This window comes from Salvelinus sp. IW2-2015, linkage group LG4q.1:29 (assembly GCF_002910315.2).
Source record: "Salvelinus sp. IW2-2015 linkage group LG4q.1:29, ASM291031v2, whole genome shotgun sequence".
NCBI lineage: Eukaryota > Metazoa > Chordata > Actinopteri > Salmoniformes > Salmonidae > Salvelinus > Salvelinus sp. IW2-2015.
The window spans coordinates 57666050-57682323 of record NC_036842.1 but is presented as its reverse complement, the minus strand read 5'-3'; the positions used below and the strand labels follow the sequence as shown (position 1 = coordinate 57682323).

The following is a 16274-nucleotide window of genomic DNA, read 5'->3' as shown; positions in this document are numbered from 1 at the left end:
TTATACAGGTAAGAAACTGAGATTAGGAGCACTCCCTTTAAGAGTGTGCTCCTAATCTCCGTTCGTTACCTGTATGAAAGACACCTGGGAGCCAGAAATCTTTTTGATTGAGAAGGGGTCAAATACTTATTTCCCTCATTAAAATGCAAATCAATTTATAACATTTTTGACATGCATTTTTCTGGATATTTTTGTTGTTATTCTGTCTCTCACTGTTCAAATAAACCTACCATTAAAATTATAGACTGATAATTTCTTTGTCAGTGGGCAAACGTACAAAATCAGCAGGGGATCAAATACTTTTTTCCCTCACTGTACATACAGTATCTACCTCTACCATTCCAGTAACATTGCACATTGTAAATATGGTTTTGGCCCTGTAACTGACCCTGTGTATAGCTTACTTACTTTCTCGTGCTCTTCTTATTCCTATTTCTTGTGTGTTTTTGTTCAACTTTACTTTATTTTATAGTACTACGGATATTCATTACTGCATTGTCGGGAAAGAGCTTGCAAGAAAGGCATTTTACTGTACTTGTGCACGTGARAATAAAACTTTAAACTTGAGTCATGTGCRCAGTCTGAGTCCTGAGAGATCTCACAGAGGATTCTGGTCCATTAATGTTGCATGAGGAATTGGATGAGGATAGACACGGGATTACTATTGTAACTATGGACTTGGAGAAGTGTGSCATCTCTATGCATCATCATTACAGCTATCTCCTTTCACATGTGATCTGTGTTTACAACAGCATAACAAGCAGACAATATTCTCACAATGTCCAGACAGGTATTGATGATGCATGTCAAGCAGTCCAAGGTTGAGAGCCATGACACCATCTGAGTTTGGTGACAGATGGCGTGTGAGTGGCACCCTAAGCTCTGTGGATCCACTGACACCACTGAGTAGAAACAATGCATGATACAGTACACAGCCAATGGTACAGACCAGAGGGCACCACACACAAGGTATACAACACACAGAGATGATCACACAAGAGCTTTACCTCTTAGGGCTCGGGGATAAAAGCTGTTCAGGAGCCTGTTGGTGTCAGACTTGTTGCTCCGGTACCGCTTGCCATGTGGAAGCAGAGAGAACAGTCTATGGCTTGGGTGGCTGGGGTCCTTAACAGTTTTCCAGGCCTACCTTTCACACTGCCTGATATAGAGGTCCTGGATGCCAGGAAGCTAGGCCACAGTGATGTACTGGGCTTTCCGCACCAGCCTCTGTAGTGCCATGCGATCGAGGGTGGTGCAGTTGCCATACCAAGTGGTGATGCAGCCAGTCAAGATGCTCACAATGGTGCAGCTGTAGAACATTTTGAGGATTTGAGGGCCCATGCCTAAATCTTTACAACCTCCTGAGGGGAAAGAGCCTTCTTCTTTCCCCTTCTTCGCGCCTTCTTCACGACTGTGTGTGTGGACCATTTTAAGTCCTTAGTGATTCGGACACAGAAGCACTCGACCCGTTCCACTACAGCCCCGTTGATGTGGAACGGGTCGTGCTCGCCCCCCCGTGTTTCCTGTAGTCCACGATCAGCTCCTTGGTCTTACTGACGTTGAGGGAGGGGTTGTTGTCCTGGCACTAGGACAACAACTMGTGAACAGGCCTACCACTGTTGTGTCGTCAGCAAACTTGATGATGGTGTTGTAGWCGTGTGGCAATGCAGTCGAGGTTCAACAGGGAGGACAGGAGGGGACTAAGCACACACCCCTGTGGAGCCCCCGTGTTGAGGGTCAGCGTGTCGGAGGTAATGTTGCCTACGCCACCACCTGGGGTCGGCCCGTCGGGAAGTCCAGGATCCAGTTTCAGAGGGAGGTGTTCAGTCCCACGCTACCAAGCTTGGTGACGAGCTTGAGGGGGACTATGGTGTTGAACACTAAGCTGTAGTCAATCAAAAGCATTCTCACATAGTTATTCCTCTTATCTAGGTGGGTGAGGGCAGTGTGGAATGCATTTGAGATTGCTGGTACCCTTAGACTTCTTGTGAACAGGAATGATGGTGGTCACCTTGAGACGTAGGGATAACAGACTGGGACAAGGTTGAAAATGACCGTGAATATGTCTGCCAGCTGTTCTGCGCATGATCTGAGAACACGCCCMGGAATACCYTCCTGCCCTGCGGCCTTGCGAGTATTGACATGATTAAAAACCTTACTCTCATCGGCCTCGGCGAGKGAGATCACCCTGTCCTRTSGGACGGCGGGGGCCCTCATGCARGACTCGGTGTTGTCTTTGTCGAAGCGTACATTAAATGCATTGAGTTTGTCTGGTAGAGAGTCATCGTTGGGCAGATCACAGCTGGGTRTTTCTTTGTAATCCGTAATGGACTGTAGCCCCTGCCTATGTAATAGGATTCCACCTTGTTCCTATATTGTCKTTTTGCTTGTTTGACMGCTCTGCAGAGGTCGTAGCAGGACTTAATGTACTTGTTTGTGTCCTCAGCCGTAGCCTTGGGGTTGGCTGTGATGACCCTGTGTGCAGTATCCCTGCTCTTTAGCTTAGCGCCAACCTCCGTGTTAAATSAAGCAGCGAACCTTCACTGTGGGGACAACGTCGGTGATACATTTCCTAATGAAGCAGGTGATGGTAGGGGTTAGCTCCTTGATGCTATCGGCTGAGTCCCAGAACATTTTCCAGTCAGCGCTAGCAAAGCAGTCCTGTAGCATAGCCTCCGATTTGGAGGACCATTTCTCTATGGCACTTGTCACGGGTACTTTGAGCTTCTGCTTGTAGACAGGAAGCAGGAGTATAGAGTCATGATCTGATTTTCTGAAGGGAGGGGACGAGGGAGTCCCCTGTATGCTTGCTTGTGGGTAGAGTAACAGTGGTCTCCTACTTAAGTACAGGCACAAGTCATCAGACTCTTTTAACTAAAGATAGGTTCACTTCACTGCCCTTTGGACAAGAAAATAACATTCTAAGATTGACCTGGAAGTGTTAATGTCTGGTTTCCCATTGTAAATGACAAAAAGCAACGACGCCTATATAGGATGAATACAAGGTAAGAGATGTCATCTGTTAGGCATAGTCTATCATGTCCAAGCTCCTCTACCCCCTATTTCTTCCTCTCCTTCTCTAGCATCATCCAACAGAAAAGTAAAGTGCGCTAACTGGTAGAGGTCAATATATTTTTCTTAAGGAAACCGACCCGTGTCTGAAATGTGATGAACAGATCATGGTCACTAAAGCAGTCAGAAACTAGTAATTTTGGTGGTAGGCTGAAAGGTAACACMTGTTACCCTACTCTGGTCAACAACCCTGGTCCTGGAGAGCTACAGGGTGGGGCTGGCTGCTTTTGTTTCAGTGCAGCACTAACACCCTGTTTCATCTAATCCAGGTCTTGATGATTATTTKATTAGTTGGTGTTAAGGGTTTAAGTGGAACCAAAGCCTGCAAAGTGCCAACAGTCTCAGGACCGGGGTTAGTGAATGTACTACGTTACAGGGTTCAACTGTCACTGTGATCACCCTGACCATTTGATCTAACCACTCTGATGTCATCATCTTCTCTACTGCAGGTCTGGTCACACATGTAGCCTGCCTCTGGGGTGGACGTGCCTTCTTAGCTGTTTATCTCCTCCCACCTGGACCTCAGGTCTGAGCTTTGACCCAGCCTCCTCTTCCTCTGATCAGGGCCGTTCTCTTTGGCAGTATGGGTGAGAAGRGGGGTAGTCCCTTCCAGCTGCTGAACCGCGTGCACAGAGACTGCGATGGTAGTGGTGGAGGATCCAAGACCTTAGAGCCAAAAGGTCATGACACCACCAGCCTCACCAACCCGGGCCCGAGCACCATGGATAGGAGCCAGGGCCTGGGCACCATGGACAGTGCTGCTGCTGCTGACAGTACACGCTTCTCTCCTGTTTCACTGGAACTGGACCCCACAGCGGTGAATAATGGATCAGACATTCCCTGCAGCCCGCAGACGGACACAAAGGACCCAGCACTGCAGATCGATAGCCGGCCCACTGCCTGCTGCCCTAACCCTCTTCCTCTCCCTCCAGCTAGCCGGCTGCTCTCCTCCAAGCACTTCCAGAGCCCCTACATTACGAAGACTAGCATGCAGGGGGATGTCTACAACTTCCTAGAGAGACCCAKTGGATTGAGATGCTTCCTCTACCACTTCTTGGTGTGAGTACCTCTGCCTTTTCAACCTCTACTGGTCACTTCAACATACCGGTAGCTAAAAGGCTAGACTGCTTCCCTAGATGATTTTCATTTATGAATATAACATGACATATATCCTTATTAATGACATTAACATTTTTGATTTAGAAGTATTCAGAATTAGTGGCTTTCAAATGTTCCCTAAAAATATCCCCCCCCCAAAAAAAATAACAGTGGATTTGTAAAATGTCATTATTAGACTAAAGGTGAAGACACTACATTTAAGTCATTTTAGCAGACGCTCTTATCCAGAGCGACTTACAAATTGGAAAGTTCATACATATTCATCCATATTCATATTCATCCACTACAGTTCACCGGACACAAGACTGAATCCAAACATTTAAAATTCACTGTGTTTRCCACTACCATCGCAGTCTCTGTTGATAACGAAATCTGAAAATACTCTGGATACATTCAGTAACATYATGAGAATATTCCTGGAAAATGTGAGGTAGTTGCAACATAAATCAAAAAATGACAAGAGTTTGAGTGACAGGACTAACTGGTGTCTCCAAGGAGCCACACCTCTCCAAAGTGTGRACAGTTCCTAAGTKATTMCAATACACTTTTATGACTTAAAGAAGAGTCTTCAACCATAAGGTGTTTTTTTGAGCTCTCCTAARMGTGCCYTTGAGGAACTAGATCAAGCACACTTGTAGGTTTATTTGGAACACAAACGCCATCACAATATGACTGTTGTTCCATTATAAATCGCAATCTGAGTCAGATGGACTTAATTTGAAAGCTTGTTCTATTGTTACCATGGCTAGCTAAGTTATAAAATGATATTACAGTTTTAGGCTTTTACAATGCAATTCAGCACAACAGATTATAATTTTGGTGTGCGTAGAAAGTGGTCCTGAGTGCATTCAGGTGCATGTGCTTCGGCAAATTTTCTGCACAATAGACAAACATAGGCTCATTGTGTTCAGAACAACCCAGGGTATGATACCATGTTATCTTGTAACTACATAAAACATAGTGATCATAAATGTTGACACAGTATATCACATCAATTTTATAATATGGAAATGTGAAATGCGTGTTTGGCTTGCTTGTATGACATCAAAACTATTTATTATCTTTGAAAATAKATAGAGTCCTCTTAATTTACAACATTTCCGTCACTCAGGCAACAAAACATTTTCAAGAGTTGCCAAATATTTCGGAGGGATGGGGGCAACTTCTTCATAAGTTCAGAACGGCTGTCAGTCAAAACCCGTGAAGCGCAGAGCAGAGCATGTTACTGTACAGTCACTACGTTCCAATTTAGGCGTTTATCAGTGCCCAAATATGCAATTTTCAACCCGTATACGGGTACGAGTGTAAATCGCTACTTATAGTTATCGTAGTGGCTGTAAGGAATATGTTCTGATTCCCAGTAACTAAAGGAGAGGTTGTCTGTCACTGTGGCCTGGCTTCTCTGGTTATTTCTCCATGAGACCACAGAGCAGGCAGAAGGATCCTGTCACCCACAACTCTGTTCTTGTCCGACTGCTCTCTTTTCTTACCTACCGTCAACAAATCAACCCTGTTCATGCATGAAACATGGAGCTGCTAGTACTTTTTTATTTGACCTTTTAACTAGGCAAGTCAGTTAAGAACAAATTCTTATTTACAATGACGGCCTACCAGGAAACAGTGGGTTAACTGCCTTGTTCACGGGCAGAATGACAGATTTTTACCTTGTCAACTCAGGGATTTGATCCAGCAAKCTTTTGGGTACTGCCCCAAAGCGCTAACCACTAGACTACCTTACCTTTACCTGGCCAGGGAAACACACTGCACTAGAGGCTGTTTAAAACAGACCAATTTAACACCATTTGACCCTACCCTTAGTCTCAGGTTAGGATTAATCTCTACACAATCTGGACAAGTTAACTGAATGTATGGTTCTTGATTTTTAGTGGAGATCAGGAGGCACCCAAATGAAACATTGATTTGATGACAATTGACTGTCTGATGCAATATTGACCCAATATTGACAACTTCATCTTAAAACAGGGGGAATGGAAGCTTATTGTGTGCTACAGGGAYTGACAGTTGAATGCAAGCTTCACAAAATCCAGCAAAGGATAAGCATCAAACATGTAGAAATCGCTCAGCCCCCAGTCAATTTGACAAGAGATTTGCTGGCCCTAGTCAATTTGACAAGAGACGATCCGTCTTTTGTTGACCAATAAGAAGGCTATACCATTTGTGAGAAAAAATATTGTGAATCACTATCATTTTAAGAAATTACAATGCAAAAATATTACAAACAGCTCGTTTATTCTACAATGTATGTTCTTAACCCTGGGCAGCATGGGCCTGGGAGGCTCACAGGGATATTAGTATCCACAGTCCTCCACCAATTATACATTTAACTCCATCCATACTTCTTGTATTCCCCTTAAAAAATGTTGGCTCATAAATGCACTTTAATTCAAGCTTTAAAACTGAAATGATGTATCTCTGCCTCATGGCAAAATGTGTACAATAGCAGGATTTTTGCTTTAAAGTTGGAACAACAAAAAGTCTCTCTGCKKCAAGTGTGCAAAATTAGCTTAAACTGCAACAACAACAAAAAATCTAACTTTTTGCAAAATATGTCCCTTCCCAAGGCCCAAGACTTGGTTCTTCAAGCCATGCTCTGCCATAGTCATAGTAAAACTCCTTGTGTATGCGTTTTTTTTTTTTTTATCTCACTCAAATTGTGTTCTGATTATGAGGGGGTCCCTAATGAATCCCTGGCCCCKAAAAGTTTGAGAACCCCACCCCATTATTTCTGCAGACAACTTTGAATCTTAAATCTATCAGGTATGAAGGTAAGACCCAGATGCAGACATGTCAAATTAACAATGGTTTAATAWTCCAACAGGGGRAGGCAATAGACAGGTCAAGGCAGGCAGGGGTCAGTAAACRAGAGGTGGAACAACGGTACCGGYCGGCAGGCCGGCTCAGGGTAGGCAGAGTGGTCAGGCAGGAAAAGGGTGACTATTTGAAGAATTTCAAATATAAAATATATTTTGATTTGTTTAACCCTTTTTTTGGTTACTACGTGATATGTGTTAATATGTGTTATTTCATAGTGTTGATGGCTTCACTATTATTCTACAATGTAGAAAATAGGAAAAATAACGAAACTCTTGAATGAGTAGGTGTTTGAAAACTTTTGACCGGTAGTGTATATCATTCATATATAAGTCCAAATATGGATATAGCAACTGTACATTGCCCCTTTAAACGATGGATGTTGAATTTGAGGTAAAGTGGTTGCAACCATGTATAAAACATGTACTGWAGCTATAGAAATCTATGATGAATGTTTCCTTCCATAATCCCAGGATATTTAATGGTATGAGGATGGGGAATGAATGGTTGACTCAATAAGTGACTCGGCATGACCATGTGAATGGAAACGGCGTTGAGTCGTCCAGCTCTTGTTTTCCTCCCCTCTCTGTTTGTTGTGTGTGTGTGGCCTGGCCTCTCTGATGATAATCTTCACCAGCAGTAATTGAGGCTATAATGTTCCCCACTCCCACAGAGAGAACCTGAGAACCCCTGGACTCGTACAAAATTAAACCCTTCTGATTCATCCTCGCTGACGCTCCTTTAAGTAACTCTTACTTGTCAATGGGTATTAATGATTCTGCTGGGCCTCCTCTCCGCTCTGCTCCACTCTGCTCCTCTATATCAGGCCATCCAGGAGAGACCGGAGAGGAGAGACAGGAAGGCTACATCAAGGGKTGTGTGCAGCAGCCATGACGGGCTAAGTGGCCTGCTCTTCATTACGATGACACAGATAGATAGGCAGAGAGGGTTGAGTGGTTGTGTGCCCGGCTGCCAGCGTTTCCAGCCCTATCCGTCACTCCTCTTATCTGGTTGAGGTCAAAGCCAGAGCCAGGCCAGGGACAGTGTCCCGCTGGGGACTACGTACTTCAATGCCTCAGCCAGAAATGGAGGAGAAACAGACTCAACTCACGGCAATTACATCTGTCCCTGGGCCACATATGGCCACACGGATATAGACTCACAGGTCCGCACATAATGACGGGCACAAAGCCATGCATACTCTACACACTCTCTGTCTCTCTCTCAGACACACACACARATATACATATAGTCCAGTAGGGAAGAAATCCCTCTGGTTACCCACAGCGTACTGGGACAGGTGTCAATAAAGAGTCTTATGCAATGTCGTGCAGTGCAGTCAGCAGGCACTGCAGGCTCAACATAGAACAGACCAGACACTTCGGATCTCTGATGAATATGTCTCTCTGGTGAATAAGGATCCAGTAGATCTCAGTCTTTTCATATGACATTATCTTACACAGGAGATAAGGCATGTGTTACCACAGCCTCACTCGGCCCCTAAAACCGCACGCTCCTTTGATCCYTGGCTTGCCAAGCTTCTCACTCTCTTCAGATCATCAAGGGCACTGGACTGACTAGTCCCTAACTGATTTTATTTCTGAAGGATGTGCATATTCAGGGAATAATCTACCATACACAACTGATACAACCACACACAGCAGATGATAGTTTTTGACCTGCATGAGGTTGTATGAGGTTGACTGTCTGTGAACGATGATGCTGTTTATCTTTGATGATCTTTCCATCTTCAGCTATAAGTAGATTTATTTCAATTTCTATATATGATGCACAAGATGGGTAAACCAGGATGATTRTTCTGTTGCTGTGGATGCTATGTACTGTATGGGTGATTCAACAGAAGTGATGTAAATTACTTTCCCAAAAAAACAGTTAATTCTCCAAATGTAGTTTTTTTTTTTTACATCATGATGTGTTTTAATTAAATCCAAGGTAATAACAAACTTATTCAGTGCTTTTTATGCCATTAAACTCATTGGGCAGGCCGCCTAAAATAATAAAAACCTATATATATTTTCGAGATGGAAAAACACTTTCAGTGTTAACTTAAATMACTAAAACCACATCTAAACTATGTAGAAAAGATAATGAACCTATATATATTTTTTGAATATAATATTTGAGAACTAACAATCACCAAAATATAAACTGGACAGTCGGGGAGAATAAAAAATTCCCAAAACAATGAATTTAGCTATGTTTGAGCAAAATAACACCGCATTAGCAATGGTAAKCGTCTAACCACACCCCCTGCCACACCCACCACCTAAGCCCCTTTTTGATTCATGAAAAACCTTGAAATTGTTAAATTAATATAGTACTARAAAGTCATTGTTAATACAACTGTTTTCTTTTTTTGTAGTTTCTTTTTTTAACCCCCTTTTCTCCCCAATTTCATGATTACGATCTTGTCTCAGCGCTGCAACTCCCCAACAGGCCCTGGAGAGGTGAAGGTCGATTCATGTGTACTCTGAAACATGACCCGCCAAGCCGCCAAGCCGCGCTTCTTAACACCTGCTTGCTTAACCCGGAAGCCAATGTGACGGATCAAACACTGTTCAACTGACGACTGAGGTCAGCCTGCAGTTGCCCGGGCCCACCACAAGGAGTCACTAGAGCGTGATGAGCCAAGTAAAGCCCCCCCGGCCAAACRATCCCCAAACATTGTATGCCGCCATATGGGACTCCCGGTCATGGACGGTTGTGACATCGAACCCCAGRCTGTAGTGACGCCGCAACACTGTGATGCAGTGCATTAGACCGTTGCGCCACGCAGGAGGCCCTATAAACCTATTCCCATTGAGGTGGCTATCCTAAACTTCATGTTTGAAAATAAAGCAATTTTTTAAACACGATTATTTCAATAGAACATCTTGAGTTGTTCTATTATTACATTGAAAGATTCTGATCTTATTAGTAGTTTTGTTTATTTTTAAACATCTTTCTCWAAAAAATGCTGTCTCCACTTTTAATGTCACTTACGGACTGCAAAGGGAAACCCAGTCGCGAGCTGCCCTGTGACAGGTTAAATGCCTGTTATGCTTGCTTCGAGGCAAGCAACACTGAAGCATGCATGAGAGCACCAGCTGTTCCGGATGACTGTGTGATCACTCTCTCCGTAGCCGAATTGAGCAAGACCTTTATCCAGGTCAACATTCACAAGGCCGCGGAGCCAGATGGATTACCAGGACATGTACTCAGAGCATGCGCGGACCAACTGGCAAGTGTCTTCACTGACATTTTTAACCTCTCCCTGACCGAGTCTGTAATACCTACATGTTTCAAGCAGACCACCATAGTCCCTGGGCCCAAGAAAGCGAAGGTAACCTACCTAAATGACTACCGCCCATAGCACTTTGAAAGGCTGTTCATGGCTCACATCAGCACCATAATCCCAGAAACCCTAGACCCACTCCAATTTACATACCGCCCCAACAGATCCACAGATGATGCAACCTCAATCTCACTCCACACTGCCCTTTCCTACCTGGACAAAAAGAACACCTATGTGAAAATGCTTTTCATTGACTACAGTTCAGCATTCAACACCATAGTGTCCACAAAACTCATCACTAAGCTAAGGGCCGTGTGACTAAATACCTCCCTCTGCAACTGGATCCTGGACTTCCTGATGGGCCACCCCCAGGTGGTAAGGGTAGGTAACAATACATCTGCCATGCTGATCCTCAACACTGTGGCCCCTCAGGGGTGCGTGCTTAGTCCCCTCCTGTACTCCCTGTTCACCCACGACTGCGTGGCCAAGCACGACTCCAACACCATCATTAAGTTTGCTGACGACACAACAGTGTTAGGCCTGATCCTCGACAATGATTAGAGCCTGAACGTGAGCAAGACAAAGGAGCTGATCGAATATGCCCCCATTCACATCGACAGGGCTGTAGTGGAGCGGGTCGAGAGTTTCAAGTTCCTTGGTGTCCACATCACCAACAAACTATCATGGTCCAAACACACCAAGACAGTCATGAAGAGGGTACGATAACGCCTTTTCCCCCTAAGGAGACTGAAAATATTTGGCATGGGTCCCCAGATCCTCAAAGTTATACAGCTGCACCATCGAGAGCGTCCTAACTGGTTGCATCACCGCCTGGTATGGCAACTGCTCGGCATCTGACCGTAAAGCGCTACAGAGGGTAGTGCGTACGGCCCAGTACATCACTGGGTCCAAGCTTCCTGCCATCCAGGACTTATATACTAGGCGGTGTATGGCCCATAAAATTGTCAAAGACTCCAGTCACCCAAGTCATAGACTATTCTCTCTGCTACCGCACTGCAAGCGGTACCYGAGCACCAAGTATAGGTCCAAAAGGCTCCTTAACAGCATCTACCTCCAAGCCTGCTGAACAKTTAATCAAATGGCCACCTGGACTATTTACATTGAAACCCACCCCTTTGTTTTTACACTGCTGCTACTCGTTGTTTATTATCTATGCATAGTCAGTTTACCCCTACCTACATTGAGGTAGGGGTAAACTACCTCGACTAACCTGTACCCCCACACATTGACTCGGTACCGGTACCCCCTGTATATAGCCTCGTTATTGTTATTTTATTTTATTTTTTACTTTAATTTATTTAGTAAATATTTTCTTAACTCTATTTTCTTAAAACTGCATTGTTGGTTAAGGCCTTGTAAGCAAGCATTTCATTGTAACCTCTTGTATTTGGCGCATGTGACATAACATTTGATTTAATTTTGATTTGATTTGAAACGCACACTATAACAGTGTAGAATGAACGTTCCTTAAGCCACACCCCTACAAATATCACCAGGTGAAGAGATTGCACCCTTCTCCAGCATGGCCACATGGTGGAGTAGTCTGTCTGCAAACATTTAGGAGAACATTTTGTGAGCAAGTTGGTAAATCTGAATGTATTTTTAGAAGTTTCACTACCGAACATCTAATATATCAAGAAATATGTAAAGCATGTTTTTGGGACTAAAATATATGTTTACTGGGATGAACATAATTTATGTCCCAATGAAATATTGCCAGCAATATGTTAGCTATGGGGATTCTTTAAAGTCCAAAATAAATAAAAATTGTCCAAACCGAAATGGTCACAACCGAAACATTTTACACCATAAAGATATATATATATATAGAGGTCTTTGTATCTATGCCATTATGGAGTCTGTGATAGCCTCAATGGCACTGCCCTTGCTATCTCCCATTTTAAAGTAGCATAGGCCATGCTTTACCAACTGAGCTACAGAGGACCAACATGTGGGTAGTGGATAAGTGCACACTTCAGGAATAGTGTAGAGTATTGAGATGCATAGCCAGCAAGGGGGGGGGGTCCAAACATTGACATCTATTTGGCAAAAACATAGATGTCTATAATGTGCTCTACTGTACTGTTCTCTACAGTAGGGATGGCAGGTAGCCTTGAAGTTGTACCTGTAACTGTCGCTGGTTCGAATACTGAAGCCGAGAAGGTGAAAAATCTGTTGCTGTGCCCTTGACCAAGGTGTGATGTACAATGGTGACCCTGGCTGTGACCCCACTCCCTGCGTGTGTCTCAAGGGGAGTTAGGATATGGTGACCCTGGCTGTGACCCCACTCCCTGCGTGCTGTCTCAAGGGAGTTAGGATATGGTGACCCTGGCTGTGACCCCACTCCCTGCGTGTGTCTCAAGGGAGTAAGGATATGCAATAAACACCATTTCCATTACACTTGTGTGTAACAGGACAAATATCAGCACCCCCCAAATAATAAAATACTCTATTGTACTCTACTGTATTCTACTACATTGTAGTCTACTTTACGCTACTGAAGTCTATTGTACTTGACTGTACTGTGCTCTACTGTACTGTATTGTACTCAAGTTTACTTTACTTGAGTTTCTTACAATTTGAAGAAAGGGCCATGGACTCTTGATCTAGTGGTCTTGGTCTTGAGACCACTCAAGACCGCAAAATGTCAGTCTTTAACTTGTCTGGCTCTGGATCTGACTGTCTGATCTGGTCGTTGGGACAAAAATGTCCTGGGTGTTCAATTGGTCTTGGCGTCTTGGATTTTACCATAGCTTTGTGTTTACAAACCATAGGCCCACCCAATTTGAAAAGACAATGTTCTCTGATCATTGGACTGATCACTCCAACCATAGGAATCCCACCCACGTTGAACTTTTAAATGTTTCGGAAGCCCCAAAATTGGGCAATGTCTGTACCAAAACTAATTATTTTCATCAAGAGTCTCTATTTATCTCTATGATGACACTTTGACACCAAAACGCCTTAATTATTTTGCCAAAGTTAAAGATAGGTTAAAGTGATATGTTTAAACATCAAACAACAATTTATTAGATGCATAAGTAATTAAAATCAGTCAATAAGTTTTCAGATTCATAATAATCACATTAAACATTGACAGAGAAAAATAGAGATGCTATTTCTCTAAATTAAATGTCAAGGTTTTGAAAATAGTAAAAAAATCATGTTTTTACTATTTTGTTAATTTGGTATACCAATTTTAATAATAAATACAATGAATATGGTAATAGAATATTATCCAAATGATCACTACTGCGATGGTTTACTCTTTTGCTGCATCTTTTTCACTATGTTTAATTAGTGACAAATTTTGTGGAGTGGTAAGGAATTCAGGTAAATATTATTTAAATATGCAATACAAACAAAGTGTGTGAGTAGTATATACAGTTGAAGTCGGAAGTTTACATGCACTTAGGTTAGAGTCATTAAAACTCGTTTTTCAACCACCACACATTTCTTGTTAACAAACTATAGTTTTGGCAAGTCGGTTAGGACATCTACTTTGTGAATGACACAAGTCATTTTTCCAACAGTAGTTTACAGACAGATTATTTCACTTATAATTCTATAATTCACTGTATCACAATTCCAGTGGGTCAGAAGTTTACATAAACTAAGTTGACTATGCCTTTAAACAGCTTGGAAAATTCCAGAAATTATGTCATTGCTTTAGAAGCTTCTGATAGGCAAATTGCCATCATTTGAGTCAATTGGAGGTGTACCTGTGGATGTATTTCAAGACCTACCTTCAAACTCAGTGCCTCTTTGCTTTACATCATGGGAAAATCAAAAGAAATCAGCCAAGACTTCAGAGAAAAAAATGTACTGGTTCGTCCTTGGGAGCAATTTCCAAACGCCTGAAGGTACCACGTTCATCTGTAGAAACAATAGCATGCAAGTATAAACACCATGGGACCACGCAGGCGTCATACCGCTCAGGAAGAAGATGCGTTCTGTCTCCTAGAGATGAACGTGCTTTGGTGCAAGAAGCACAAATCAATCCCAGAACAACAGCAAAGGACCATGTGAAGATGCTGGAGGAAACAGGTACAAAAGTATCTATATCCACAGTAAAATGAGTCCTATATCGACATAACCTGAAAGGCCGCTCAGCAAGGAAGAAGCCACTGCTCCAAAACCGCCATAAAAAAGAGACTACGGTTTGCAACTGCACATGGGGACAAAGATCATACTTTTTTTTGAGAGTGAGAATGTCCTCTGGTCTGATGAAACAACAAATAAAAGCTGAAATAAGTCATTCTCTCTACTATTATTCTGACATTTCACATTCTTAAGTTAAATAATCTCTTTGTAAACAATTGTTGTAGAAATTACTTGTGTCGTGCACAAAGTAGATGTCCTAACCGACTTGCCAAAACTATAGTTCGTTAACAAGAAATTTGTGGGGTGGTTGAAAAACGAGTTTTAATGACTCCAACCTAAGTGTATGTAAACTTCTGACTTCAACAGTACCTTACATATGTTGTTAGACATGTGTGCTGAAAGTTCAGGAGAAATGCATTTTTTCCCCAACCCCAATTTACAACACTTACTGTATATACTGTATTTAAACTCAGCAAAAAAAGAAACGTCCTCTCACTGTCAACTGCATTTATTTTCAGCAAACTTAACATGTGTCAATATTTGTATTAACAGAACAAGATTCAACAACTGAGACATAAACTGAACAAGTTCCACAGACATGTGACTAACATAAATGGAATAATGTGTCCCTGAACAAAGGGGCGGTCAAACTCAAAAGTAACTGTCAGTATCTGGTGTGGCCACCAGCTGCATTAAGTACTGGAGTGCATATCCTCCCCATGGACTGCACCATATTTGCCAGTTCTTGCTGTGAGATGTTACCCCACTCTTCCACCAAGGCACCTGCAAATTCCCGGAAATTCCTGGGGGGAATGGCCCTAGCCTTCACCCTCCGATCCAAAAGGTCCCAGACGTGCTCAATGGGTTTGAGATCCGGGCTGTTCGCTGGCCATGGCAGAACACTGACATTCCTGTCTTGCAGGATATCCCGCACAGAACGAGCAGTATGGCTGGTGGCATTGTCATGCTGGAGGGTCATGTCAGGATGAGCCTGTAGGAAGGGTACCACATGAGGGAGGAGGATGTCTTCCCTGTAACGCACAGCGTTGAGATTGCCTGCAATGACAACAAGCTCAGTCCGATGATGCTGTGACACACCGCCCCAGACCATGACGGACCCTCCACCTCCAAATCGATCCAGCTCCAGTGTACAGGCCTCGGTGTAATGCTCATTCCTTCGACGATAAACACGAATCCGACCATCACCCCTGGTGAGACAACTGCAGCTCGTCAGTGAAGAGCACTTTTTGCCAGTCCTGTCTGGTCCAGCGACGGTGGGTTTGTGCCCATAGGCAACGTTGTTGCCGGTGATGTCTGGTGAGGCCCTGCCTTACAACAGGCCTACAAGCCCTCTGACTGCAATAGGCCGAGAGAGGCTGGACTGTCTGAGCACTGACTGAGGGATTGTGCATTCCTGGTATAACTCGGGCAGTTGTTGTTGCCATCCTGTACCTGTCCAGCAGGTGTGATGTTCAGATGTACCGATCCTGTGCAGGTGTTGTTACACGTGGTCTGCCACTGCTAGGAAGATCAGCTGTCCATCCTGTCTCCCTGTAGCGCAGTCTTAGGCGTCTCACAATAGGGACATTGCAATTTATTGCCGTGGCCACATCTGCAGTCCTCATGCCTCCTTGCAGCCTGCCTAAGGCACGTTCACGCAGATGAGCAGGGACCTTGGGCATCTTTCTTTTGGTGTTTTTCAGAGTCAGTAGAAAGTCCTCTTTAGTGTCCAAAGTTTTCATAACTGTGGCCTTAATTGCCTACCGTCTGTAAGATGTTAGTGTCTTAACGACCGTTCCACAGGTGCATGTTCATTAATTGTTTATGGTTC

The 16274-nt window shown here is 43.5% G+C and overlaps 1 protein-coding gene across 1 annotated transcript in view; it reads left to right on the top strand.

Annotated features, from left to right (window-relative positions):
• Window positions 1–3655: 3655 nt before the first annotated feature.
• Window positions 3656–16274, top strand: part of LOC111960961 (potassium voltage-gated channel subfamily KQT member 1-like) — a 249406-nt gene continuing 236787 nt past the window's right edge. The window contains exon 1 of the mRNA XM_070443012.1: window positions 3656–4131. Within this exon, the coding sequence (XP_070299113.1) occupies window positions 3656–4131 (476 nt within the window). The remainder of the gene's footprint in view (window positions 4132–16274) is intronic.